This window comes from Bos indicus x Bos taurus, chromosome 5 (assembly GCF_003369695.1).
Source record: "Bos indicus x Bos taurus breed Angus x Brahman F1 hybrid chromosome 5, Bos_hybrid_MaternalHap_v2.0, whole genome shotgun sequence".
Taxonomy (NCBI): Eukaryota; Metazoa; Chordata; class Mammalia; order Artiodactyla; family Bovidae; genus Bos; species Bos indicus x Bos taurus.
The window spans coordinates 93,631,938-93,658,588 of NC_040080.1; the positions used below are offsets into that span (position 1 = coordinate 93,631,938).

The 26,651-nt window shown below is 39.1% G+C and overlaps 1 protein-coding gene across 2 annotated transcripts in view; it reads left to right on the forward strand.

The window, feature by feature from the left end:
- Positions 1-26,335, forward strand: part of SP1 (Sp1 transcription factor) — a 37,620-nt gene extending 11,285 nt beyond the window's left edge. The window contains exons 4-6 of one of the 2 annotated variants that reach the window (XM_027543007.1): positions 18,154-18,322; positions 21,075-21,274; positions 21,674-26,335. In XM_027543007.1, the coding sequence (XP_027398808.1) occupies positions 18,154-18,322; positions 21,075-21,274; positions 21,674-21,987 (683 nt within the window). In that variant the 3' untranslated portion in view covers positions 21,988-26,335. The remainder of the gene's footprint in view (positions 1-18,153; positions 18,323-21,074; positions 21,275-21,673) is intronic. The other variant, XM_027543008.1, reaches the window with a different exon arrangement.
- Positions 26,336-26,651: the final 316 nt, after the last annotated feature.

The window sequence follows — 26,651 nt, forward strand, 5'->3', positions numbered from 1 at the left end:
CAGTTCCTGTTGTGCTATAGTTACCTACACTTAATGCATTTTAGGGGGGACCAGTTCAGAATCCACCTGGAATGTGGGAGACCTGGGTTTGATCCCTGGGTTGGGAAGATCCCCTGGAGAAGCAGGGGATCCTACTGGAGTGGTGACCCACTCCAATATTCTTGCCTGACAGAGGAGGCTGGTGGGCTGCAGTTGTTGGGATCGCAAAGAGTTGGATATGACTGAACAACTAACCATACAAACAGTTTTCACAACTAATCCTGAGAGTTACAGCAAAATATATGAGATAATAGGGCCCCACAGTATTTTGGATTTAAATTAGTCTTCTTGTCCTGTGTCATGTATTGTCAGGTTGTTAATTTTTAATTAAAAATGTTGTCCTGCCCTTTAAATACTTGAACTGTTTTTACCTATAATTTTGGCTCAAGTTTGTAAAAACAGATGCATGGCAAGAGGGAAGAGATTTGTATAAATTTTTTGATGTACTTAATGATGTTTTTCTTTGGTCACTATTAAATCCCTGGCATTTATGTAGTTTTAGGGGAAAATTGTTTAAAATGAAAGAATATGCAAGGCAATGTAATTTTTTTTTTAACTGATTTTTTTTTTCTTATTTGTTTGTGTCAGATCTTAGTTGAGTCATGTGGGTGGGATCTTTCGTTGAGGCGCATAGACTCTCTAATTGTGGTGCACGGGCTCAGTAGATGTGGCAGATGGGCTCTGTCATTGCAGTGCTTGGGATCATTGCTCTGTGGCATGTGGGATCTTAGTTCCCCAGCCAGGGATCAGATCCATTTTCCTTGAGTTGCAAGGCAGATTCTTAACCACTGGACCACCGGGGAAGTCCCTAAGTAATTATTTTTAGGGAAAAAACCATGTAACATAAAATTTACCATCTTAACCCTTTTTTAAGTGAACAGGGCAGTAGTGGTAGGTATATTCAGGTTGTTATGCAACAGATTTCCAAAACTGTTTCATCTTACAAAATTGATACACAGTCTATACCTCTTAAGATCTTTATTTCCCCTTCTTTCCCAGACCTTTGCAGTCATTATTCTACTTTGTATTTCAATGAATTTGACTACTTTAGGTATACCATACAAGTGGAATCATACAGTATTTGTCTTTTTACAACAAGCTTATTTCATTTAGCATAATGTCTTCTAAGCTCATCCATATTGCAGCATGTGACAGGATTTCCTTCCTTTTTAAAAAATTCACTTATTTATCTATTAATATTTATTTATTTGGCTATTCCAGGTCTTCATTGGAGCACATGATATCTTTAGTTATAGTATGTGAGCTCTTAGTCACAGCACAGAGGATCTAGTTCCCTGACCAGGGATTGAACCTGGGCCCCCTTCAGTGGAAGCAGAGTCTTAACTTCTGGACCTCTTGGTACTTTTAAAGATAAATCATGCTTAGGTAACTGGTAATTGCTTACCTTCTTATTTTGATTCCTTATACACAAATGACCACAGAAAGCAAAGATGGCTTGTTGCTGGCAAGCATTTCCCTTTTTGGAATTGATTCATTGACCCCTCTGAGCCCCAGAAAATGACAAATTGTCCTTTTATCCCATATTAGATATCCTCCTCTTTAGTTCATATAGAGGTTTAGGAAATTGTAGCATGGCCAGGTATCTTGGTGTAATTAATCTTTTAGTCAAATACCTGATCAGAGCTATCTTAATAAAAGCACTAATATATGATCACATTGTATTATTTTTAACTGAAATGTGAAATTCAGATGCATCCAGACTTTAATTACTAATAGGTCTTTGATTTATTCCTGAAAACATCATGATGACTAATTAAAGTCTTAAAATTTTATTAGAATAACTGGGATGGAGGTATTATAAAATATTATTTTATTACATTATCCAGATGTGTCTTACCATTAAAATTTAAGAACTAGGCATTTAAACTTTTAAGAAATAGGCACATGCAATAGAGATTATATGAAATAGGCACCTTCATTTCCAGTACTACTTTCTTAGTATTGAAAATTATTACTCCATGGACTGTTTGGTTTTAATCATTGCTTTGCTTGCAAAGGAATTTGATGCTGTTTAAAGTGGTACTGGGGCTTCCCTGGTGGCTCAGTGGTAAAGAATCCACCTGACAATGTACTGGACATGGGTTCCATCCGTGATCCAGGGGGGATCCCACATGCTAAACTCATGCACCACAACTGTTGAGCCTGTGCTCTAGAGCCCAGGAGCCACAACTACTGAAGTCCACTTGCCCTGGAGCCTGTGCTATAATAAATAAATAAATAAATAAATAAATATTTATTAAATGAATAAATATTAAATAAATAAAAGTGGCACTGGGACTTCCCTGGTGGTCCAGAGGCTGGTACTCTATGCTCCCAGGACAGGGAGCCCGAGTTCAACTTGTGGTTGGGGACTAGATCCCACATGCCTCAGCTAAAGATCACATGTGCCGTAACTAAGACTCAGCACAGCCAAATAAATGTTTTAAAAAATAATATTAAATACAAGTGGTACCAGCCAAGAGATTTGTCCATTTCCAAAAAGCTAAGCATCAAACTTAAAGCAGACTTTTTTTTTAAGCCCCGTAAAACCTCAGTATTACAGATAACTTTGTCCAGAATGATTCTCTTGATAACAGTGTCACTGTAGGATTACTAATGTTGCATCATCTGAAAACCCCCTCGTAAAAGGAAGACATCCCAGGGCCACTGTAGAGGATTGTTTGGACATACTTGGCATTGTGCTCAGTATGCTCTACAGTATTGTATGTAGAGGAAAACCAAAATTTTGAGTTGACCAAAAAGTTTGTTTGGGTTTTTCCATAAGATGTGATGGAAGAACCTGAACAAACTTTGGCCAACCCAATTAAAGGTTATGTCTGGAAAACATAGGCTTCTGTTCAGAAGTCAGGTTTAGAGGCTTTTTCTAGTTCTGGTTCAAACAGCACCATCAGGCCCTTGCAGTTGCATTCTGAAACCTGAAATGGAAGTTGATGATGAAACCTACTGCTGCACATGAATAGGTGTGTTTATGAATGAGTCATATTGTGTCATGTCTCCTGTTTTCTTATATCCCCTCCCCACTACCCCTATTTCTAATCTCAACCTCCTGTGAGGCATTGGTACTATGAACAAACTCAAGCGCTTGCTGAAGAGAACTTTTTTTTTTGTTGTTATGCTGCTGTTAGGAGGGAAGATGAAAAGACTATTTGAAAGTACAATATAAAAATCCACAAAATTATTGAGAGATTGGGAACAGTTGTTGGAAAGTTATTCTGTTTAGTTAGTACTATTTTGGATGAGAAATAGATGACTGACTATAAGTGGGATCTTAGAGCCAAAATACGGTGGGGTTTTGTTTTAAATATTGTTTTTGCAGATGAACACATCTCATGTCCTGTGTTGTATAAGGTGAAACAGTTTAGCTGGATGAAATAAGTCCAGTTCTGAAACTAGCAGTACTTGAAACTCCTTTGTGAAAGGAAAAGTGTGTCCTGAGTGAGATGCTTAGTATGGACAGGGGTGTGACATGCCAGGATCGAGATCATAGCTTAGCTGCTTAACTGGCTGCATGACTTAGGGGAAGTTCTTCATCCTCTCCCCTATACAAGAGGGTTAGTATAATATTTAGCCTCACAGAATTACTAGGATTAAATGAAGTAGATAACATAATATTGATCCTCAACACACATTAGTGCCCATATCTCAATAGAAGTTCTGTTCTCCCATTCAGTTAAAAGTAGGATTTTGATTACTTAGCTGAAGGCTGCTCTTTAAAGTTGTGTCTAAGATCTTTGCGTTCTTTCTTGCCTATTGGTGTAGTCAATAAACTACAATAACTACAAAAAAGGAAGTAAACTCCAGACAGTATGCTTTGTTCTTTCATAAACCATTCTGGTAAAAACAGTAGTTGAATTACCCATAAATTTTCTCTTCCTTTATCTCTTGTTGGCTTGGTTATAAACTTGGTGTAGACTGTTTGCTAGAAAAACATTCTTGATGAACACTATGTTGACCAATGATAATTAGGTTTCTTAATTTTTGTTTCAACGAGTTATTTTTCTGTCCCTGTGTTCTTGAGTTGTTTGGTTTTCTGTACGTTAAGACAATTTTATTTTTTCCTTTTACCTTTCTAGAACTTGGTTTTACTTTCTTTTTTACTCTCAGCTAATTCCTGTCTCACCTATCTCACCCCCTCACCCCAAAAAAGCCCACCCCTTCAAAAATGATTGTGAAATAATTTAGGACATCTAGGCAGGTTTAAAGGATAATACAATGGATTTTTTTTTTTTACCCATATCCCAGTTCACAAAATGATATATTACAAATATTAAAGCTCACAAAATTTGTCTGCCCTCAGCAATTTTAAAAAATTGCTGCTAAACTGTGTGGTTTTATCAATTAATGATTGTTTTGATTGTGTGTGTAAACTCACTTGTTTCCATCTTCTGTTGCAAAAGGAGAGTAGAAAATTGAGGCACTGGTTAGGGCTGAACCAACTTAAGTTAGTGATTTTGGAATTTCTTGACTTCTGTTCATCTACAGAGCAAGGATGATGATTATATTCTTCTCAATTCTTTGTGGTAGTGTAGATTCTTAAGTGTACAAGTACATACAGATATCTGAGACATTTGGTAGCTGTTCTCTGTACAATTTTAGGTATGTCAGTGTTTTAGATCTTAAATGCCTACAGGAACAGGGCAGGAACCACCTCTGTTTTTCTTTATACAGAGCATGTTTGGTAGCACAAACCTATGGATACAGAATAACTTATCTAAAGGGAAAACACTGGTTGCTCACAAAGGACTGCTATGTAAATTACAGTTCAGTATGGAAAATGGGAAAATTCAAAGCATTCACTTTATAGAGATCTCTAGAGCTAAAATTAGAAAACTTGTTCATTCACTTAGTCATGTCCGACTCTTTGCAACTCCATGGACTGCGTGCAGCATGCCAAGCTTCCCTGTCCTTCACTTAGTCCTGGAGTTTGCTCAAACTCATGTCCCTTGAGTGGGTGATGCTGGTGTCTGACCATCTCATTCTGTCACCCCTTCTCTTTCTGCCCTCAATCTTTCTCAGCATCAGGGTCTTTTCCAGTGAGTTGGCTCTTCACATCAGTTGGCCAAAGTATTGGAGCTTTAGCATCATTCCTTCCAGTGAATGTTCAGGGTTGATTTCCTTTAGGATTGACTGGTTTGATCTCTTTGGCGTCCAAGGGACTCTGAAGAGTCTTCTCCAGCACCACAGTTCAAAGCATCAATTCTTTGGTCCTGGTCCTCAGCCTTCTTTATGGTCCAACTCTTACATCCATACATGACTAGTGGAAAAACCATGGCTTTTGACTATACACACCTTTGTCAGCAAAGTGATGTTTGCTTTGTAATAAACTGTCTAGGTTTGTCATAGCTTTCCTTGTAAGGAGCAAGTATCTTTTAATTTTATGGCTGCAGTCACCATCCATAGTGATTTTGGAGCCCAAGAAAAAAAAATCTGTCACTATTTCCTTGTTTTCCCCTTCTGTTTGCCATGAAGTGATGGGACCAGATGCCATATCTTAGTTTTTTGAATGCTGAGGTTTAAGCCAGCTTTTTCACTCTCTTCTTTCACCCTCATCAAGAGGCTCTTTAGTTCCTCTTCATTTTCTGCCATTACAGTGGTATCATCTACATGTCTGAGGTTGTTGATATTTCTCCCAGCAATCTTGATTCCAGCTTATGATTCATCCAGCCTGGCATTTTGCATGATATACTCTACATAGAAGTTAAATAAAATAAGGTGGGAGACAATATACAGTGTTGATGTACTCTTTCCAAATTTTGGACTAGTCCATTGTTCCACGTCCAGTTCTAACTGGTAAGGTGGTCTGGTATTCCCATCTCTTTTTTAAGAGTTTTCCAAAGTTTGTTGTGATCCACATGACTTCATTCATGTAGTCAATGAACCAGAAGTAGATGTTTTTCTGGAATTCCTTTGCTTTCTCTATGATCCAGCAAATGTTGGCAATTTGATCTCTGATTCCTCTGCCTCTTCTAAATCCAGCTTGTACATTTGGAAGTTCTCAGCTCACTTACTGTTGAAGCCTAGCTTGAAGGATTTTGAGCATTACCTTTGATGATAGGAAAAAATATTTTTAATTTAATTTTTTTTTTTGGCCATGCTGCTCAGTTTGTGTGATCTTAATTCCCCAACCAGAAACTGAACCCAGGCCAAGGCCATGAAAGCTTGGAATCTTAACCACTAGGCCACCAGGAAACTCCCTAAATATATTTTTAAGTAACTTGTTGAAGTGGTATTGGTAAAAACATTAAACAATAAAAATAATTCTGAAAATAAAGTAAAAATTAATTGAACTTTAACTATTCAAAGATAATCGTTGTTGAAATTTTGGTAATATCCTTCCAGCCATGTTTTTGACCTTTGTGTACAATTTACAAAGAAGTCTATATATTTTATTAATACTAAAATAGTATTATACTCTTTATAGTGCCTCATAATATTATTTTTACTGAACAGTATATCATATACATTTTTCATAAATGATAAATATCATCATTTTAAATGATTGTATGGAAATTTCATGGTATGTTAGTGCTGCTGCTGCTGCTGCTAAGTCACTTCAGTCGTGTCTGACTCTGTGTGACCCCATAAAAGGCAGCCCACCAGGCTCCCCCATCCCTGGGATTCTCCAGGCAAGAATACTGGAGTAGGTTGCCATTTCCTTCTCCAATGCAGGAAAGTGGAAAGTAAAAGTGAAGTCGCTCAGTCGTGTCCGACTCTTCGCGACCCCATGGACTGCAGCCCACCAGGCTCCTCCGTCCATGGGATTTTCCAGGCGAGAGTACTGGAGTGGGGTGCCATCGCCTTCTCCGATGTTAGTACTAGGATATGCTTAACTCTACTGATGTACTTTTTTTCCACCCTAAAATTTCATTGTTACAAGTAATGCTGTGATGAACATCATTGTTTATACTTTTTAGATTAAAATTTTATGAAGTGAGTGATTCTATTCCTAGGTATATTTCTAAGAGAAATGAAAACACATATCCACACAAATAGCAGCACTGTTCCTGAGAGCTGAAAGGTGGAAGCAATCTAAGTGTCCAGTGGGTAAACAAAAGTAGTCTATCCATTTGATGAAGCATTATTCAGCCAATAATATTGGTTTATGTGTGTTAATTTTATAATGGCTATGTTGCAGTCTTACTGCTTTCAGTAATTTTTAGTGATTTTCCAGGTATATTGTCATGTCAACTACAAATAATATTACCTACTCCATGCTAATATTTACACCTCATTTCATTCTTGTTAAATAATAGTCACAATAGTAGGGATCCTTGTTATATATTTCACTTCCAGAGGAGTGATTTTAAATTACTGCATACTATTTTATCAAGTTGTTTGCCACAGCTTATTTCTCTTTTATCATATTAAATACTCAAGTAGTTTCAAGATATCTGTATTTTTAATACAGAATATAATAGACCATACAGTTTTCTCAGTTTAAGTCATTTTCTTAGAATAAGAATATTCCTCAGGAGTATGTTTGCTGATTGGTTCATTACATAATCAATATTAAAAGAACAGAGAACAGAAAGCTCAAAATATATTAAGTAAAATGCATACATCTAAATTATTCATTGCCATAGTAAGCAGAAGTTGAATAAAACCATTTAGGAAAAGGAGTACATAGATGCATAAATGAGCATCTGTATATTTTCATGGAGTAGCTTTTCTGTCTTTTTTCCTTTTCTCATACTGTCATTGACAGTTTAACGCTGTGATGTATTTCTTGAACACTAGGTATAAATGAGAGTTTTCTGCTTTTAGTATTTATCTAGTAGTCTGGACAAATTAAGACGAAGGGAAATTTAGTTATATTAAAAGTTACCTTTCAGTTTATGGTGGGGGAGTGTTAAAATATCAGCTGTACTATATCATATTACATAATTATACTGTGGGCATTACTCATGCATAAACTTAGCCCTATCATTAAAAGGTACCCAGCATGTAAGTGCCTATTCACATGTTCACTTCAGGCATCTCAGGATAGTATGGATCTGGAGTTATTTTTTTTTTGTGGCTGTGCCATGTAGCATGTAGAATATTAGTTCCCCGATCAGGGATCCAGCCCGCACCCCCTGCCCTGGAAGTGCAGCGTCTTAATCACTGGACCGCCAGGAGGCCTCTAAAGAGTTACTTCTTAATATTGGTTCCGATTTTTATGCTTAATGCTACTGTATTATGATTACAAATTTGTAAAGCTTATTTGTGCAGACAAGTAGTAGTTGAGGGGAAGATGGAAAAAGATAATAATTTGTTGGGGTGGTAGAATTTTTGATATATTCAGCCCCTTTTTTGGAGAAGGAAATGGCAGCCCACTCCAGCAGTCTTGCCTGGAGAATTCCGTGGACAGAGGAGCCTGGTGGGCTACATACAGTCCATGGGTTCGCAGAGTCGGACACGACTAAGTGACTAAACGACCATCACTGTTAATAGTACTTTATTATTACTATTCTACTTATATTTTTAATAATCTTATTCACAGGGGAGAAGGGTAGGGGAAGGGATTGTTGGGTAGTTCGAGATTGATATGTACACACTGCTGTATTTATTTTATAATTTATTTGTTACTTTTGCTTGTGCTGGGTCTTCATTGCCTGCATGTGGGCTTTTCTCTGGTTGCTAAGAACAGGTGCTGCTCTCTAGCTGTGGTGCGCAAGCTTCTCATTGTGGTGTCTTCTCCTGCTGGAGAGCACAGGCTCTGGGCACACGGGAGGCGGTAGCTGCCGCATGTGGGCTTCAGTAGTTGTGGCTTGTGGGCCCTAGAGCGTGAGCTCAGTAGTTGTGGCATGTGGCTTAGTTGCTCTGCAGCATGTGGAATCTTCCCGTACCAGGGATCAAACCCGTGTCCCCTTCATTGGCAGGCGGGTTCTTAACCACTACGCCACCAGGGAGTCCCACACTGCTGTATTTAAAATAGATAACCAAGGACATCCTTGGTGGTCCAGTGGTTAAGACTGCGTTTCCACTGTAGAGGCTGTGAGTTCAGTCCCTGGTCAGGGAACTAATAAGTTCCCACGTGCCATGTGGCTCGGCCAATAGAAATAAATAACCACCAAGGACCTACTCTATAGCATAGGGAACTCTGCTCAATATTATGTAACAACCTAAATGGGCGAAGAATTTGAAAAAGAATAGATACATGTATATATAAACTGTATCACTTTGTTGTACACCTGAAACTGTCAAAACATTGTTAATCAACTATACTCTAGTATAAAATAAAAAGTTTTTGAAAAGGAATTTTATTAGAACATGGTGGTGGTGGTTTCGTTGCTACGTTGTCTTCCACTCTTTTGTAACCCTATGAACTGTAGCCCGCCAGGCTTCTCTGTCCATGGGATTTCCCAGGCAAGAACACTGGAGTGGGTTTGCCATTTCCTCCTCGAGGGGATCTTGGTAGATAGCTACTATTATTAATTTTTCTTCGGGACCCACTAGAGAAATTAATTTGGTCTTGTTACCGAGAGCCTCTAGGACATTTGAGTATGAGATACTTCTCTTTACTGTGTATATCTCTGCTTTGCTTCAGCCTTCTTTCATGCTTTTATCGTCACACAGCATCTCCTTGCTATATTTTATCTAGGAAATTTTCTGAAAACATGAAATTTTGTCCACACTTTTTCTTTTCAAAACTACACTGTGCATTCAGAACAGTTATTTTTGCATTACTAATCAACCCCAAGCGAGTTTTAATCGTAATTAATGAATTACGTATAATTTGAAGACTTCAATATGATTATCCTTTTTCAGTGGTAAATCCAGCGAGTAGAAACAAAATGTTAGATTAGTATGCATTTTATTCTTGGCTTTACAGTATTTTATTGTTGCTATTTTAAACACTAATGATTGAATTTGATGTTATAACTCCCTTGCCTCGTACGCTCAGTCGTGTCCGACTCTTTGCGGCCCCGTGGACTGCAGGCTCCTCCGTCCATGGGATTTCCCAGGCAAGAAGACTGGAGTGGGTTGCCATTTCCTTCTCCAGGGGATCTTCCCAACCCAGGGGTTGAACCTGGGTCTCCTGCATTGTAGGTAGACGCTTTACTGTCTGGGCCACCAGGGAAGTCAAAGGACATACTGTGGATAGTAAGGGTACATGTATAGATGGGAGGAAAACAACATTAAAATTAACATTTAACCTTTCTTTCATGTTCTTAATATATAGTGATTTACTGAGCACCTCCTAAGTGCCAAGAACAGTGCTAGGTAATGTCTGTAGTTATCTCAGTATCCTTTTTGCCAGTGAAGGCTCAGAGAAGTTCCTTGGCAGAAAGTGATGAAACCAGGAGTCATACCTAGGTTTGCCCAGTTGTACCATGTACAGTGCATGTAATGGCCTTTATTAATTTTAATCATCAGAGGCTCTCAGTAATTTAAAATGTCAGTTGTTGAATATGAACAGTTAGTTAGAATTAATTGTGTTCATCTGTTTTGTTTTGTTTTTTTGACTCTACTGCTTGGTGTGTGGGATCTTAGTTCCCTGACCAGGGATCAAACCTGTGCCCCCTGCATTGGAAGTGTGGGGTCTTAACCACTGGACCATTAGTTCATCTACAGTGTGTCTTAATTTTTTTTCACCGTGCCGCACCGCTTGCAGTTCTTTGACCAAGGAGTGAACCCAGGCCCTGAGCAGTGAGAGTACAGAGTCCAAACCCCTGATCTCCAGGGAATTCCCAACTTTGTTCTCTTAACCTTTATGTTCCTCCTCCACAGCTTTCCTCTGGTATATATTAACATATATTTGAATGAATTTTATTTTATTTTTAAATTTGTTTACTTGGCTACAGCAAGTCTTCATTGCAGCACTTGGAATTTTTGGTCTTCCATATTCGTTGAGGCATTCAGGATCTTCAGTTGAGGTATTTAGACTGTTGGTTGAGATATGCAAACTCTTAGATACAGCATATGGATCTAGTTCCCTGACCAGTAATGGAACCTGGGCCCCCTGCATTGGAACTCAGAGTCTTAGCCACTGGACCACCAGGGAATTCCCTAAATGAATTTTTAATCATAACAATTTGAATAAGAATAGGTAATTATAATTAGTTTGGAAGGGATGTTAAAGTGAATCCCCTTTCCCAGGATATCAGTATGGTGAGAGCTGGGAGGAAAGGTAAGGCAATTCTTGTTCATTTCTTTGTCTTGAAAAACAGTTTTCACTATGGAATGATGTTGAGAGAGATGGGAAGTAGATGAAAGTCTTGGAATTTACAAGAACTTCAGTATTTTACTAATAATCAAATTTTCAAGTCCTTGGTTTTCTTGGAGATGAAAAATAGGGAAATCTGTAGCTTTGGAATCATGATGGTTGATGGAGAGACATCTGAATTATAGTTTTTTAAATGGTTGCATTTCAAATTTGTGCATATACTGCACATCCATGCCCATCTTTGTTTCTTAAGCCTCTGCCCTTGGAGGGTGGGCTTTTAAAACATCTTATCACTTCGTTACAGTGACACCTACTGGTGAAAGCCTTTGCCATCTTTGTGTAGATTGCCCTGTACTTAAGGAATTAAGGGATTCCCTGGTAGCTCAGCTGGTAAAGACTCTGCCTATAACGGAGGAGACCCTGGTTCAATTCCTGGGTCTGGAAGATCCCCTGGAGAAGGGATAGGCTACCCACTCCAGTATTCTGGGGCTTCCCTGGTGGCTCAGCTGGTAAAGAATCTGCCTGCAATGCAGGAGACCTGGGTTCAATCTGTGGGTTGGGAAGATCCCCTGGAGAAGTGAATGCCTACCCACTCAAGTATTCTGGTCTGGAGATTTCCATCAAATGTATAGTCCATGGGGTCACAAAGAATCACATAGGACTGAGCAACTTTCACTAAGGAATTATCTTCATACTTTCTGAACACTGTTAATATACCAAAAAATGAGAAGATGCATAGACTAATTTTTTTCCTGCTGTATAGTTGTTTTTAATGATAAAAGTTACAGAGTTATACTGTAGAAAATATGAGAAAGAGAAAGGGAAAAAAACAAACTAATAGCACTGCCCATTGCAGCCACTGATTTGGTGTGCCCAAATTGCTCTACTGGATATAAATTTTAATGTATGCATTTCTCTAGCATAACTTTCTTAGTATGCCTGTAATGTGTTTCTTGGTTTGTTCAGTAATAATGTAGCATAAGCATTTTTTCTAGGTTGTTGTAATATATATAGCCCTATCATTAAAGAATAATATAGTATAAGCATTTATTCTGAGTTCAATTAATCATAATTTTGCTGACTGCCTAGTAATCCATCTGGTTACTTGAACAGTTTATTTACATTTTAATCCGTTTCTTGTATTGCTGTTGTAAATCATTTGATGAATGTCTCTTCAGATGACTCTTTCCATGTGTTTGCTAAGTTGCCTCAGTTGTGTCTGACTCTTTGCAACCCTGTGGACTGTAGCCCGCCAGACTCCTCTGTCCATAGGATTCTCCAAGCAAGAATACTGGAGTGGGTTGGCATTTCCTCCTCCAGGAGATCTTCCCATCCCAGGGATCAGGTCTTCTGCATTGGCACACAGGTTCTTTACCACTAATGCCACCTCGGAAGCCTGACATTTTCCATAGTTGGATTTTTTTCAGTGAAGAGCATTTTTATGTACTCTGACCTTTCCCCAAATAAATCGTTGGCTGTGCTGGGTCTTTGTTGTGGTGTGCAGGCTTAGTTGTTCTCCAGCATATGGGATCTTAGCTCCTCCACCAGGGATCAAAACCACATCCCCCGCATTGGAAGATGGATTCTTAATCACTGGACCATTTGGGAAGTCCCGTTAATCCTAAATACTTTTTTACCCATGCCTTTTTCTTTACTGGAACCACTGCCCTACTTTAGACTTTTATTACCTCGTTATTATCAAATGGAATAACCAGTATATTCCATTTTTTCCCTTCCAACACTCTCCCTCCCAACTCTAATACTTCTCTTAATAGAGTGTTTTATTATCACTTTATTATACACATTATAGGACAGATATTATACTTGTTGGTTTCATGTTGCGTCTTCCCAAGTGAGATGATGAAGCTGGGAAGCTTTGCAATGGCCAGGATTATATCTAACTCGATCCAGAGCTTAATATAGTGTCTGGCACATGTCCTTATTTGTTGGGTTAAATATTAGTCACATCTTAAAGACATGCCCTATATTGCCAATGTGCCCTACACATATAGGAAACGTGCTGTTTCCCTGGCTGATGTATGAAAGTGCTTATCCATACTCTCTCTGCCATCACCTTTAAAAAAAAATCAGTCATTTAAATATCTGTCTTGCATCTAATAATATCTGTTTTGAAGTTCGTCTCTTCACCTACATCCTCCCTCTCCTCCACCACCATCCCACACTCCACTACATTCTTTCATGCTGCTGGTAGTCTTCCCTTTGCCTGGAACTACCCTTCCCTTGCCAACATTCTTCACTTGGCTAACTCCTATGCATTTTTTGAAGTTTGGCCCAAATCTTGGTTCCTTTAGGAAACAGGCCTTTTCTGAAATTCTAGACTGGAGAAATTACCCTTTTCAGTTCTGGAAAATCTTTGAATGGCTTTTAGTATAAGGTTTATATCGTTATTTTGAAATTATCTGTTTCTCTCTTCTCTAGTGAACTACAAGCTCTTCCACAGTGAAAACTATTTCTTTGAATCTTCAGCACTTAGTGTAGTACCTGGATCAGTAGACAGTAAATATTTGATAAACATTTTTACAGATTGCTGTTAGAGAGTCCACATGGCACTGTAGGGATAAGGTCTTAAGGAGGTTTGTATATAGGAAACCCTATAGATTATCATTTATACATGTCTATGGGTATAAAATCAGAGAAGGCAATGGCACCCCACTCCAGTACTCTTGCCTGGAAAATCCCATGGGCGGAGGAGCCTGGTAGGCTGCGGTCCATGGGGTCTCGAAGAGTCAGACTCGACTGAGCGACTTCACTTTTACTTTCCACTTTCATGCATTGGAGAAGGAAATGGCAACCCACTCCAGTGTTCTTGCCTGGAGAATCCCAGGGACGGCGGAGCCTGAGGGGCTGCCGTCTATGGGGTCGCACAGAGTCCGACACGACTGAAGTGACTTAGCATAGCATATGGGTATAAAATATGATGATTAAGTAACAGGAAGTATTTAATGTGTAATTAAGTAAGTTTAGAAGCAAGATATATATATATGTGTGTGTATATATATATATATATATGAATTTTTATAGAGCGTAACTTACTGATGAATTAGCAAGGGCTTGCATTCTGGAACAGAAGGAAATTAAATTTCTGGTGCCCATTCTTTATTCTTTTAAAAATTTTTCATTTATTTATTTTTGGCTGCACTCGGTCTTTGTTGCTGCACTCAGGCTTTCTCTGGTTGCGTTGAGCGAGGGCTGCTCTCTATCGCAGCGCTCGGGCTTCTGTGCTTGCAGCACACGGGCTCGGTAGCTGGGGCACACTGGCTTAGTTGCTCTGTAGCATGTGGGGTCTTTCCAGACCAGGAATCGAACCCATGTACCCTATACACTGTACCACCAGGGAATCCTACACTGTGTAGGTTTTTGTTTCTTGATTTGGAGCCTTATTCTGGATACCTTGTTCCTCATGTATTGTTACCAGTATTCTGTTTCAACATAGCTGAAAATACACAAACATTTTGTGGTCTGAGATATTCTTCTTTGAGTTAAATCTGTTGTGTAAAATGAAACATTGAGAAAACCCAGTGTGTGCTTAATATAGGTATTGTTCTAAAGTTTAGTCTTACTGTATTAATACTTAATGAATTAAAGAACACTATGTTCCCAAAGTCATTTCAGAAAGCAGATAATAAGGAAGTGTATGGGAACCACCCTTTTGGAAATTATTGAGAAGGTTCTTATTTCATCTTATTTTAGTATTACCCAAGTTTTTTTCTCAGAGAAGAATAGGGTGTTTGACTTGCTATGTGGTGGTCTTGAAAGTTCATAACTTCAGCACACTTCTTCACTTTGAGGAAACTAAAAAAGTGCGTAACTGCCATGGCTATTTCAGAAACTGATGCTAGAGGCAACCACTGAGTTGGGCAAGACTGTCATTAAGCTGTGCCTTTGGTTTACTAGTTATTTTAATCATGGAAAGGAAAATCTTTAATTTATTTCATTGCCTAACCAGTACCACATTTTAAGATAAAACTGTTCTTATTCTAAAACTGTTATTAAAAGAGGCAGGGAACAGATTCTGGTCTGATGTTGATACTCTGTTGACATTTTATCCCTTCTTTTTGTTAAATGAAATTAAAAATTGTTCATTCTGTCTAACCCCATTCTCAGTTTTCTTAGTTTGAAAAAATTTGAAATCATTGTGGGGGTCCAGGAGGATATTAATTTTTGACTGTCCATTTTGTAAGAATTGAAAGAGGGTTAGAGATTTAGTTTTAGTAGTTCTGATATCTAAGTATATTATTCTTATGTTTCAATAAAATGGAGACAGGTTTGCTTCTTTTGAGTTGATTGGGGCAAGGGAGAACTTTGAGGATTGATAAGTTGCTTCTCAAATTTTAATGGAGTTAGTTTAGCTTGAAAAATAGATCAAAGAAGATGATTTGCTTATATGCACCACAATTTTATCGTCTCTAAAGACCTATTATAGATAGTCGGATCACTAGTTTTATAATTGTCTCTTCTGAAGTAATTTTTGGTAGGTAACTATTGGTAGTACTAACTAGCATCCTACCTTATCTGCTGAGCTGTTAGGGCTTATTTTAAAGGATAAATTCTCCATCCCCACTAGGGGGAGTTTCCACTTGGCCGCACATAATTTTTAAGCAGAATGAAAATATCGGCGTGTCTTGTTCTATGATTTCTCCCTACATTTTTCCACAAGGTATTTCCCTAGCAGTATTTGACGTGTGTACTGAATGTCTGCTGTGTGGCAGCTCAGTGTTTCCTGTACTGTGCTCAGCGACTTCCATATTTGTGTTTCACAGTAACTTTATGAGATCTGTCATGTTTCATCCCAGTTTTACTGATGGGGAAATTGATAACTAGAGAAGTTATTTAATCGTTACCAAAAAAGCTAATCGTAGTGCAGGGACTCATTTCTAGGGTCTGTCATATTTCTAAACTGGTTCTTAACTTGTGCTCCAGTACTTCCCAGTTTTCATTCTGCCAGTATCATGGAAATCTCAAAATTTTCAAATTACATTTATTTTGCTATGATAGGCTGTGCTGGAAGTGCTAGAGTGAGAAACAGAGCACAGGGAGGGCTGCTCATAAGGCGCGTGACTCAGATTATGCTGATCGGCAGAACAGAGTTGAAATGAGGTACAGAAGTCAAGAGCCTGGGTTTCTAGATGTTTATTTATTTAGTTTCTACCCCATTTATTTAGTTTCCTTCTTTATAAAATAGATGAAGCAGGGCAGTTCAACACTCTCCATTTATTAGAATCTTAAGTATGGATATAGAGTTTTTAACTTATTTGCAAAATGCTTTCATAGGTGAATGCTTATTGATGGTAGATTTGAAAGCTGGAGAAGAATGTTAGCTATTCCTTTAAACCATTGCTTCTGTCTATTGGCCTAGAACAGTGTTTGAAAATGACAGATGAGACCCATTAGTAACTCATAAAATCAATATACTGGGTCATGACCAGCATTAAGGGAAAAAAAAAATAGAGTCTAGAAAATTTCAGAATACACTGCTTAGCATAAGGATAGACACTTTTGTGAAACTCTTTCAATTATATATATATGTACTAGATTACATTGTCAAATATATATATTTTTATTGTATGTTGCAAGTTTGAAAAGCTTGAAAAACACTGTCCTGGAACTTTGTAGAATTTATCTATTTTAATTTTACCAGGAGAGAAATTATAGTGAATTTAAGACAAATTTATCTTTAAAAGGAAATGAAATCAAGTAACAGAATGTATGTATGGTGTTTTCTTTTTTGTGTGTGCATTCTGAAAAGCATCTAATCCCAAACCAAAACCTTCTGGCATGTATATAGCTAGCTACGAAGAATTAACTTTGAGGACTTTCCTGGTGGTCTAGTGGTTAAGACTCTGTATTTCTGCTGCAGGGGGCTTGGGTTTGATCCCTGGCTAGGGAACTAAGATCCCACATGCTGCTCCACATGGCCAAAAAAAAAAGAATTAACTTTGATCTCAGCTCTTTGGTTTTTCTCTGTGTATCAAAATTTATAATATGCATGTACTGTTTCCTGCTGAATATTCAGAACAATTTTTTGCTCATTTCAGGAAATTTCCCCTTTCTGGTTTTGAATAGTTTCTAGTTTAGAGTCCCGTAAAGTCTTATTTTTAGTCACTTCCATTTTGTTGGTTCCATAAGACATTAGCTCTGGGAATGAGTAAGAGATTTGTTGTAACCTCTTTCTATAACAGTATGTAACTTTATCTCATTCTTTTTAATGCATATATAGTAGTCCACATAAGTTTATTGTAATTTACTTAACTAGTTCAGCAGTGGTGTACCTTTTGATTTTTTCCCAGTTTTTTGTTACAAGGCTACAGAAAACTTTACTGTCACTTATGTTTATGTTCTCATGAATATATCCATAGGACATTGTGATTGAAAGTGAAATTTCTTTGAAGACGTGCACTTAAATTTTTAATGATATTGCCAAATTGGCCTTCAAAAAGGTCATACAGGGAGTTCCCTGGCAGTCCAGTGCTTAGGACTCTGCACTTTCACTGCCAAGGGCACAAGTTCAGTCCCTGGTTGGGAAACTAAGATCCCACAAGCTACACAGCTCAGGTGCACCCCCCCCCCACAAAAAAAAAAAAATATTAAAGGTCGCACTAATTTTCACCACCTGCCACTGAGCCATCTGGGAAGCCCTGTATCTTTGCCGATGCTGTGCCTTGTTAGAGTTTTAACTTTTTAACCTGGTAGGTTAAAACAATCATAAAAGTCAAATAGAATTGTGTTTTAAAATTTGAGAATGAGCATGTTTTCATATACTTATTGTTTCTTTGTCTCTGTAGTGCTGATTTTTGAGATTTCAAGTACAGGCAATATCAGTGAAGGTGACTTCAAAGTTTTGAAGAAATGGTGCTGTAAAAGTCAAGGGTCACTGTGGCTGTGATGACCTTCCCACCTTGACCCTTGTACTCTCTTAATTTCAGGTGATCATGGAGCTCAGCTTGGCCTCCATGGGGCTGGTGGTGATGGAATACATGATGACCCAACAGGTGGAGAAGAAGGAGAGAACAGCCCAGATCCCCAACCCCAAGCTGGTCGGAGGACCCGGCGGGAAGCATGCACCTGCCCCTACTGTAAAGACAGTGAAGGAAGGTAAGTTGATTCAGCCGGTCTCTTTAAGAGTGTAAGGATGAAAAATTAGTAGATTAGGAGGTAAAAATAAGTGGGGTTTTTTGTTTGTTTTGTTTTAACTTTAAGACTTGGCAGGGTTACACAGGGATCAGAGATAGTACAGTGCATTTGATTAGGTCACATATGGTCTTGGTTCCAACTCTGGTCCTTTCATCAACTCTTAGACCTTGGACCTTCAGAGATGCCTGCTTTCTGTTAGAGACAAGGAAGTCAGATGGAGCCAAATGGTCAAATGATTGTTACTTTATGTCTGTTTTGAGATGTTTGTTTGTTTGTTTTTATTCTTTAAAAAAATTCTATTGGTGAGATGGTTTTAACAAGATATAAAACAGCCTGGCAAAGAAATGGAAACATACCTACTGTAATGATTATTTTACAGTGACTGTGTGAAAATCATGAGTTTCTTTTTTTTCCCCCTCAAAATAGATAAAACTACTTATTCTGGGTAGAAAATTCTTCAATCAAATAATCTAATATCTTCTACAAAACAGACTTCTGATAGATTTTCGCATTAGTGTACTGCCTATACAATATTATCTCTGAAGAGTTCCAGGTTATTTCCTTTTTCTTCAAGTCACTGACTTTGAAAGAGACTAGAAAGTCATATAGGTTTTTAATTACCTTTGAAAAAAGTCTGTTAAAGTTTTGCCCCATTAAAAATAAGCACAGGGGACTTCCCTGGCGATCCAGTGGTTAAGAATCTGCCTTGCAGCGCAGGGGACTCAGCTTGATTCCTGGTCAGGTAACTTAGGTCCCATGTGCTGCCGAGCAACTGTGCTTACATGCTACAACTAGAGAGTCCATGGGTCACAATGAAAGATCCTACATGCTGCAGCTAAGACCTGACACAGCTGAATAAATAAATAAATACTAAAATAATAATAATAATAATATGCACAGAGTTTCCCTGGTGGCTCAGTGGTAAAGGATCTGCCTGCCAATGCAGGAGACACAGGTTCAATTCTTGATCTGGGCAGATCCCACATGCTGCAGAGCAACTAAGCTCGGGTGCCACAGCTGTTGAGCCTGTGCCCTTGAGCCCCATGCCCTGCAATAAAAAAAACTCATTGCAGCTAGAGAACCTCCACATAGCAATGAAGAGCCAGCACAGCCAAAGTAAATAAATTAAAATTTTTTTTAAAAGAACTTAAGAAAAAAATAAGCACAAAAATAAGAAATGTACCAAAACAAAAAAACAATTTGAATTCTTTGTAGGTTACCCTACATTATGGGAAAAACCTGAATCAAAAACACTTGAGTACATGGACTTCCCAAGTGGTCCAGTGGTTAAGGTTCCACACTTACATTGTAGGGAGCATGGGTTCGATCCCTGGTCGGGGAACTAAGATCCTACATGCTGCATAGCATCCCCCAAAAATTAATTAAAAGGGGAAAAAAAGCTCTTGAGTACAGTAGAGTTTCCCTCTCAAAAAGCTTCAAGTGGATTTAAGTTTTTGAAGGAAATTCTATGATTTCCACCTAAGTGTGATTTCATTTCTGTTTTTTTTTTTCCTGCTCCTCTGCTAATGTGTGCTATTAAAACCCAAGGCAAATCTCTTTTGGAAATCTCCATAGTGCCCACTAATGGATCACACATGGTACAAATTGGTTTGGCAAAACATTTCAGAACTGATTTCCTGAGAAGAGCTTAGGATTTGCTCCATATAGGGAATTTTTTTTTTTTAAACATACCTTGAATTAGTTAACGGTCCTTATTTCCCCTCTTTTAACTTTTTTCCATCCCATCTTCTTCCACTGATGTCTCTCATAGTACTTTATCTTTTCAGCTTTTAATCTTTACCTTTTGGCTCTTGACCTTTATTTTGGAGAAAGGAAAGCTTTGTAGTTGTAAAATATTATGTTTTAAAGTTCTCCACCAAATGCTTAATGGAGAGACCCTTTGTTCACTAATAAGTTCCCAGTCAAAAATATCACCACATCACCATATTCACAGTGGCTCCCATGGAAAATGCGTGTATTGAGACTTAACGTCCAGAAAAATACAGGAAAATGCCTCATAGATTTCACAGGTCACCTTGAAAATGACATCACACATTGGAACTGACTATAAAGATTTAGCTGTTGATACTAAAAGTGAAGGCTTTTGGGAATTCCCTGGTGGTCCTGTAGTTAAGACTCTGCACGTTCACTGCAGAGGGCACAAGTTTGGTCCCTGATCCAGGGACTAAGATGCCGCATGCCATAAACAAATCAAAAAAAATAAAATGAAGGCATTTGTGTGCGTGTGTGTCTTGAGAAATCTTTTTTCTTTTTGTAAGCTTCACATATCTAAGTGCACATTTTGATGTTTATTTATTTATAGCTACACTAGGTCTTTGTTGCTCTGTGGGCTTTTTTTTGTCGTGATTGGGGGCTACTCTTTGTTGTGGTGCACCGGCTTCTCATTGCAGTGGCTTCTCGTTGCAGAGCACGGGCTGTAGGGCCCGCAGACTTCAATAGTTGCGACTCCTGGGCTCTAGAGCACAGGCTCAGTAGTTGTGGCACAGACTTAGTTGCTCCATGGCATGTGGGATCTTCCCGGAACAGGTATTGAACCTACGTCTCCTAAGTTGACAGGCAGATTCCTTGTTTTTTTTTTTTTAAATAAAAACTTGGATTAGTTTTGAATGGGTCCAGTAATTACTATGGATATTTTATGACTCTAATTTTTGTCTCTAAAATGAACAAAGAATAATTGTGTTTTCACTTCCAGGGGCTCTGGGGATCCTGGCAAGAAGAAACAGCACATTTGTCACATGCAAGGCTGTGGCAAAGTATATGGCAAGACCTCACACCTACGGGCACACTTGCGCTGGCATACGGGCGAGAGGCCTTTCATGTGTACCTGGTCATTCTGTGGGAAACGCTTCACACGTTCAGATGAGTTACAGAGGCACAAACGCACACACACAGGTGAGCGGGAGCTTGGGAAGGGAGAGGTAGTAATGGACCAGAACGAAAAGACAAAATATACCTCGGAAGTAACTAAAATTTCTGAGCAACTTATGTTTGAAATTGAATGTATGGATCATAAATGGCATTGGAGTTAATCTGAAAACCCTTAAGAAATAAGGATTCTGAAGGTCCTATATTACTTTTCTGCTACACTTCTTCCTTTCTGAGTACTCTCTAATCTTTACTCCCCCCCCCACCCCAAAAGACAAAAGATAATCACCAGAATTTTCTTGTTTTTAATCACCTTTTAAGATGAGCCTTATTCTGCCGTATATGGTTTGAAGGGAATGACCTGAACAAGGTACCCCTACTTCCTAAGATGTGATTTTCTCATCTTCTTACTCTTCCTTTACCTAGGTGAGAAGAAATTTGCCTGCCCTGAGTGTCCCAAGCGCTTCATGAGGAGTGACCACCTGTCAAAGCATATCAAGACCCACCAGAATAAGAAGGGAGGCCCGGGTGTAGCCCTGAGTGTGGGCACTTTGCCCCTGGACAGTGGGGCAGGTTCAGAAGGCAGTGGTACTGCCACCCCTTCAGCCCTTATTACCACCAACATGGTAGCCATGGAGGCCATTTGTCCGGAGGGTATTGCCCGTCTTGCCAACAGTGGCATCAATGTCATGCAGGTGGCAGATCTGCAGTCCATTAATATCAGTGGCAATGGCTTCTGAGATCAGGCACCTGGGGCCAGAGACATATGGGCCATACCCATCAACCCTGGGATGCAAGGTAGCATGGGTCCAAGAGACGTGTGGGAGAGTGAGCCATGAGGCATTAAAAATGCATGGTGGTGGGAAGAATTGGGGGTGGGATACAAAAGAAGAGATGGGGTCCTGGCACCCACCTGTATCATCAGTACCTTCTTAAAGTGGGAAACATAGTGAAAATTCTGTTGGTACCACCTTTGGTGCCACCTTTGATGAGCATTTGTTTGACCCCAAACAGTTTCTTAACACTTCTTACCCCAGCCTCCCCCTTCCTGCATTTCCCTTCTCAGCTCCCCCATGATGGATCCCCCCCTTTCCTAAAGCCATCATGCCTTGATAAATATATATGATCATTGAAATACTTTTTAACAAAAACAGATTCTATATTATATATATATATATAAAAGATATATAGAGATGCATTTGCAGGGGTTGGCTGGGAGGAGGAAGGAGACCATTCTGTGACCAAAATACCTTGGTCATTTTTTTTATATTGCCTTATTTCCTTATGGCTGAGCCTTGTTGTGACACATCAAGATTTCTAATAGATGTTGTCTTGGCTTCCCACCAGATTAAGCATTTATATGCTCTGCTTTTAGTTTATATATACATACATAATGTTTTCCTTTCTTAATTTTGTCTTTTAATTTGGGATCAGCTTCTTGCACTCTTTCCCTGACTCAACCCTTTCTGTCTCCCCTTCTCTCGCCTGATCTCTTCATATTTTGTTTTTGGTAGTGGTCCCTGGATGAGGCACTTCTGTCATTTTTTAATAAAGTCCTTAGTCCCAGCAGCAGAATGGAGAAGCCTTGAAGCTCAGGCGAATGCTTGAGGTAGCTGTGAAGAGAGTGTTCAAAATACTACTGACGCAGGCACCCTTTTGGTGCTGGAGAGTCAAAAGCACCTCTCTCTTCATTGGCTGCTCTAAGCATCAGGAATCAGAAGTCTTTCTATGGAATTGTACAAGAGACCCTTTGAAAGTTACAGTCTGGGATCAGTTTGTCCAAACTGTGAAAAGATGGTCAAATAATAGGTAGGAGCTTTCAGTAGGAAAATGATGTGCTCAGAAGTGGAAGTGACTCAAGTAGTTCAGTTCAGGAGTTGGAGTGTTTGGACCTTTGTGCAACTTCTTCCAAGGTAGCTCTAAGCTTTGATGTGTGGGCTTCTGAGTTCACGTTCTGAAAGGAAATACACTTCCTCTTTTGAACATCTCCAGTAGTTGCTTTCCCATTATGTTATTACAGAGCATCAGCCAGTGACTCTGTTCTGGATTTCCATTCTGCAGAACTCCAGAGCATGGATCAGTGGCAAGGCAGTGGTTCTTTGATCTTTCCCCTTAACTCTTCGTAGGGTGGCTCCTGAGGGGAAAGGAAGTGCTCATGATCATGGGAATGATAGCCCAGAACAAAAAGAAATCTTGTCTTACCACTGTGGCTTATAGGGGAGACCAGGGAAAACCATCCTGCTTTTCTCCATGGCCTGATTCCTGAAGAGACTGATCCAAAAATTACAGCGGCAGGGAACTCTTAGTGCATTTGGCACTGAGATTTAAATGCAACCAGAGTTGTCCTCAAGGCCCAGCCATTAAAACATTGTCTCTCTTGACTTTCTGGTATCTCGTCAGAGAGCTTTTCACTGTGAGGAAGTGTGGAAATGGCTGTGTGTATGTGTGTAATCTGTTAGATTGGGGATAGGTTTTCTGTTAGCCAATACTATAAGAGACCTGCAATAAAAAATTACCCTAATCTGATAGAAAGTGAAGTGTTTGTGTATGACCGTGTGTGAATGTGTGTTCGTGCTTGTATATATCTACACACAGATGAGAAATTATATTTGAAATTGTTGGAAAATAAATCAAATTCAGATCAAAATGCCTTTCAGGCCCATTACCTAGAAATCTATCTTAAAACCTGGGTATGTTCCTGAGGTCATTGCTTTGCTTTTGCTAAACTAGTTACAATTATGAATGGGGGATATTCTACTGCACTTTTAAAAGAAGAAACTATTTTTGTGTTTGAAAGTGAAACCAACATCCAGATCTATAGTAGAGTCCTAATTCCTCTCATAATTTTGTTTACCTTGACTATAAATAGATGATGCCATGATTCTACTATATATTTTATATAAAATCTATCCAAATTAGGGTTTGGGTAAGTTTGTGTTGTTGTTTAACCTGAAATACAATAACTGTTAATATTTTAAACAAAAGCTCACTCCATTTGGTCCTTTGTCTGCAGACTTAATAGTGTTTTTGACACAGAAGCTATTGCAAGGAGCTTTCCCCTTATCAAATTGCATTAATACTGAAGTGAAAGTTATCTGCCCAGCCATTTATCACACTCTTTGTTCCCACTCAAAGGCAGAACTCTGAACATGTTATTTTATATCTGTAATCATGTACATAGGCATCTTCTGGAGGAAAGGGGCAAGATAACTCACTGGAGTGTGCAGTGTTTTGATAGAACATTTCAAGGAATGGAATCTTCCCCAGAATGAAATTACTAGATGTAATCTAGCTTAATGATGCTGAAGCTTATACACTTTTAGGTTATTTGATGATGGTTTTCTCTGGGATGGAATGCTGGTTTACCCCCAGCTCTTAGCACAAGCAAATTTATATCCAGTTCTTTCCACTTGTCCTAGTTCCTTCTCAACAAGGAAGCTCAAGATTCAGTATCTTGTTTGGCCCTAAAATGAAAGCCGCTACTGCTTTTATCTCCCAGCAGCAGTAAGTCAGTCAGTCTTTTCCACAGCACGTTAACCCACATTCCTTGAGTCAGGAGCTTATTGCTGAAAGTCCCTTCCCCTGAACTTTTTGCCAGAAGAAATTAGTGTAACTGACAGGCATATTGATTCTATTTTTTTTTTTTTCCACAAGTTGCTCTTTTATGTAACTTTCTAATGACCAAACCTTGTGGGGTTGGGGGTGCCCAGAGAAGTGATAATATTATTCCCTTATCCTTTCAGGTTGCCTGTTCACATATATCTGCTTATCATTTGATTGTCTCACTTTTTACCCAGAGCAGTAACAACCCACATCGTCTTCCTTCAGGGACTTCCCAGCGGGCACCCTGTTTATGGGTGCCATGTAGAATGCAGTGTAACAGATATTTTTCAGAATTCAGAATAGAACTCTTGATCCCAGAATGTATAGACTGAAGTGTTGGGTAAAGATTATGACTGGGGGAGGGTTAGAGACAAAGGCTGTAAATTACTATGGCTGATTGATTTATTTCTACTATATACATATATATATTTTTGCTTTTGTATATCCTATATAGGAAACTAAGCATTGTATTTTTTTTTTTTTAACAAATCTGAGAAAGCACTATGAACTGCAGATGTTTGACTTTCAGAATATATTTTGTATTGTTAATATCTTCACATTGTGTGAATACTGGAAGCTGCAGATCTTTGCTAGGATGCAATAAATTTATACACTTTTTGAGGGGTTCTTCTGGGGGTGTTAATCAGGCCCCTGTTACGCTTTTGGGGAGCTCTGGTGCTAAAGTTTTCATTCAGTTGTAAGTACCCTGATGCCTTTTGGACCTTGGGATCAGATCAAAGGAGTTCTGATCCAGGTACCAAGGAAAATGAGGATAGTCTAGCTGCCTCAAGTGAGGGGCCCTTTGCATAGCTCTCCTTCCCCCTATTCAAGTACCCTCTTGGAGTTGGGAGGAGGAATGTGAAATCTCAGAGTTTCATCTCCCTTAGAAGAGAGCCAGTAACTTATTGTGCAAGGATGAAAGGTGGCAGCAGTAGCTTTGGGGAAAGGGAGGAGGATATGGCACTTCTCCAACCCCGGAAAACATTGCTTTTGAAAACTGCTGATAAACTATGGGTAGGTTATTACTTTTGTTTAGGAGCCTGTGTGCTCTGCGGTGCCTCTCTTGGCTCTACTCCTGGGGTACAGACCTCATCTAGGAGGATGAGGAGACCAGCTTTGAGGTTGACCTGTTTCTTTTCTTTGTCTGTCTTCCCTAAACACCAGCTCCCAGGAGGACATTAAGCAGCCTTAAGCTTAAATTCCTACTCCCTCTTGCCAATTTAGCTCACTTGCCTTAGATCGAAGTATGGGAAAGGGGGAAAAAAAATGGGAGTCCCTGGTTTCATTCACCTCCTAGGTCTTCTCCAGTTTGATTTCCCCAAACCCAGAAAGATTGCCTCCACAATGTTCATTTGAGGGAAATGAGTATTTTGTCCCATTTTCTCCCTTCCTCATTATCACAACCACAGCCTGCCTTGTCCCTGCTGAACAAGAAGAGGCATGATCTGTCCCTCAATTCCCTTTAATATCCAAAAAAAAAAAACCCATAAATAGGTCTCAAGTGAGGCTGCCGTGGGTGGTGAGGACTTTGTTGATACCTCTCCTGGGGTGTGTGTGTTCTCTTCCTCGCCTTCAGGAATTACACTGTGCCTTCTCCACAGAGGAATGGGATTCTCTACCCAGCCCCCCACTTTGCTAGCAGCTGCTCTTAAACAGTGTGCACAAGGGCAAGTCTTCATATTTCTGATCACCCCTTTCTCCCATTGGCATCCCATAGCTCTCACTTGGAATCTAAGGTGCAAAGATTTTGGGGAAAGTTGGGGAAAATGTGCTGAGATTGGTCTGAGGAGACTCCTTCTAC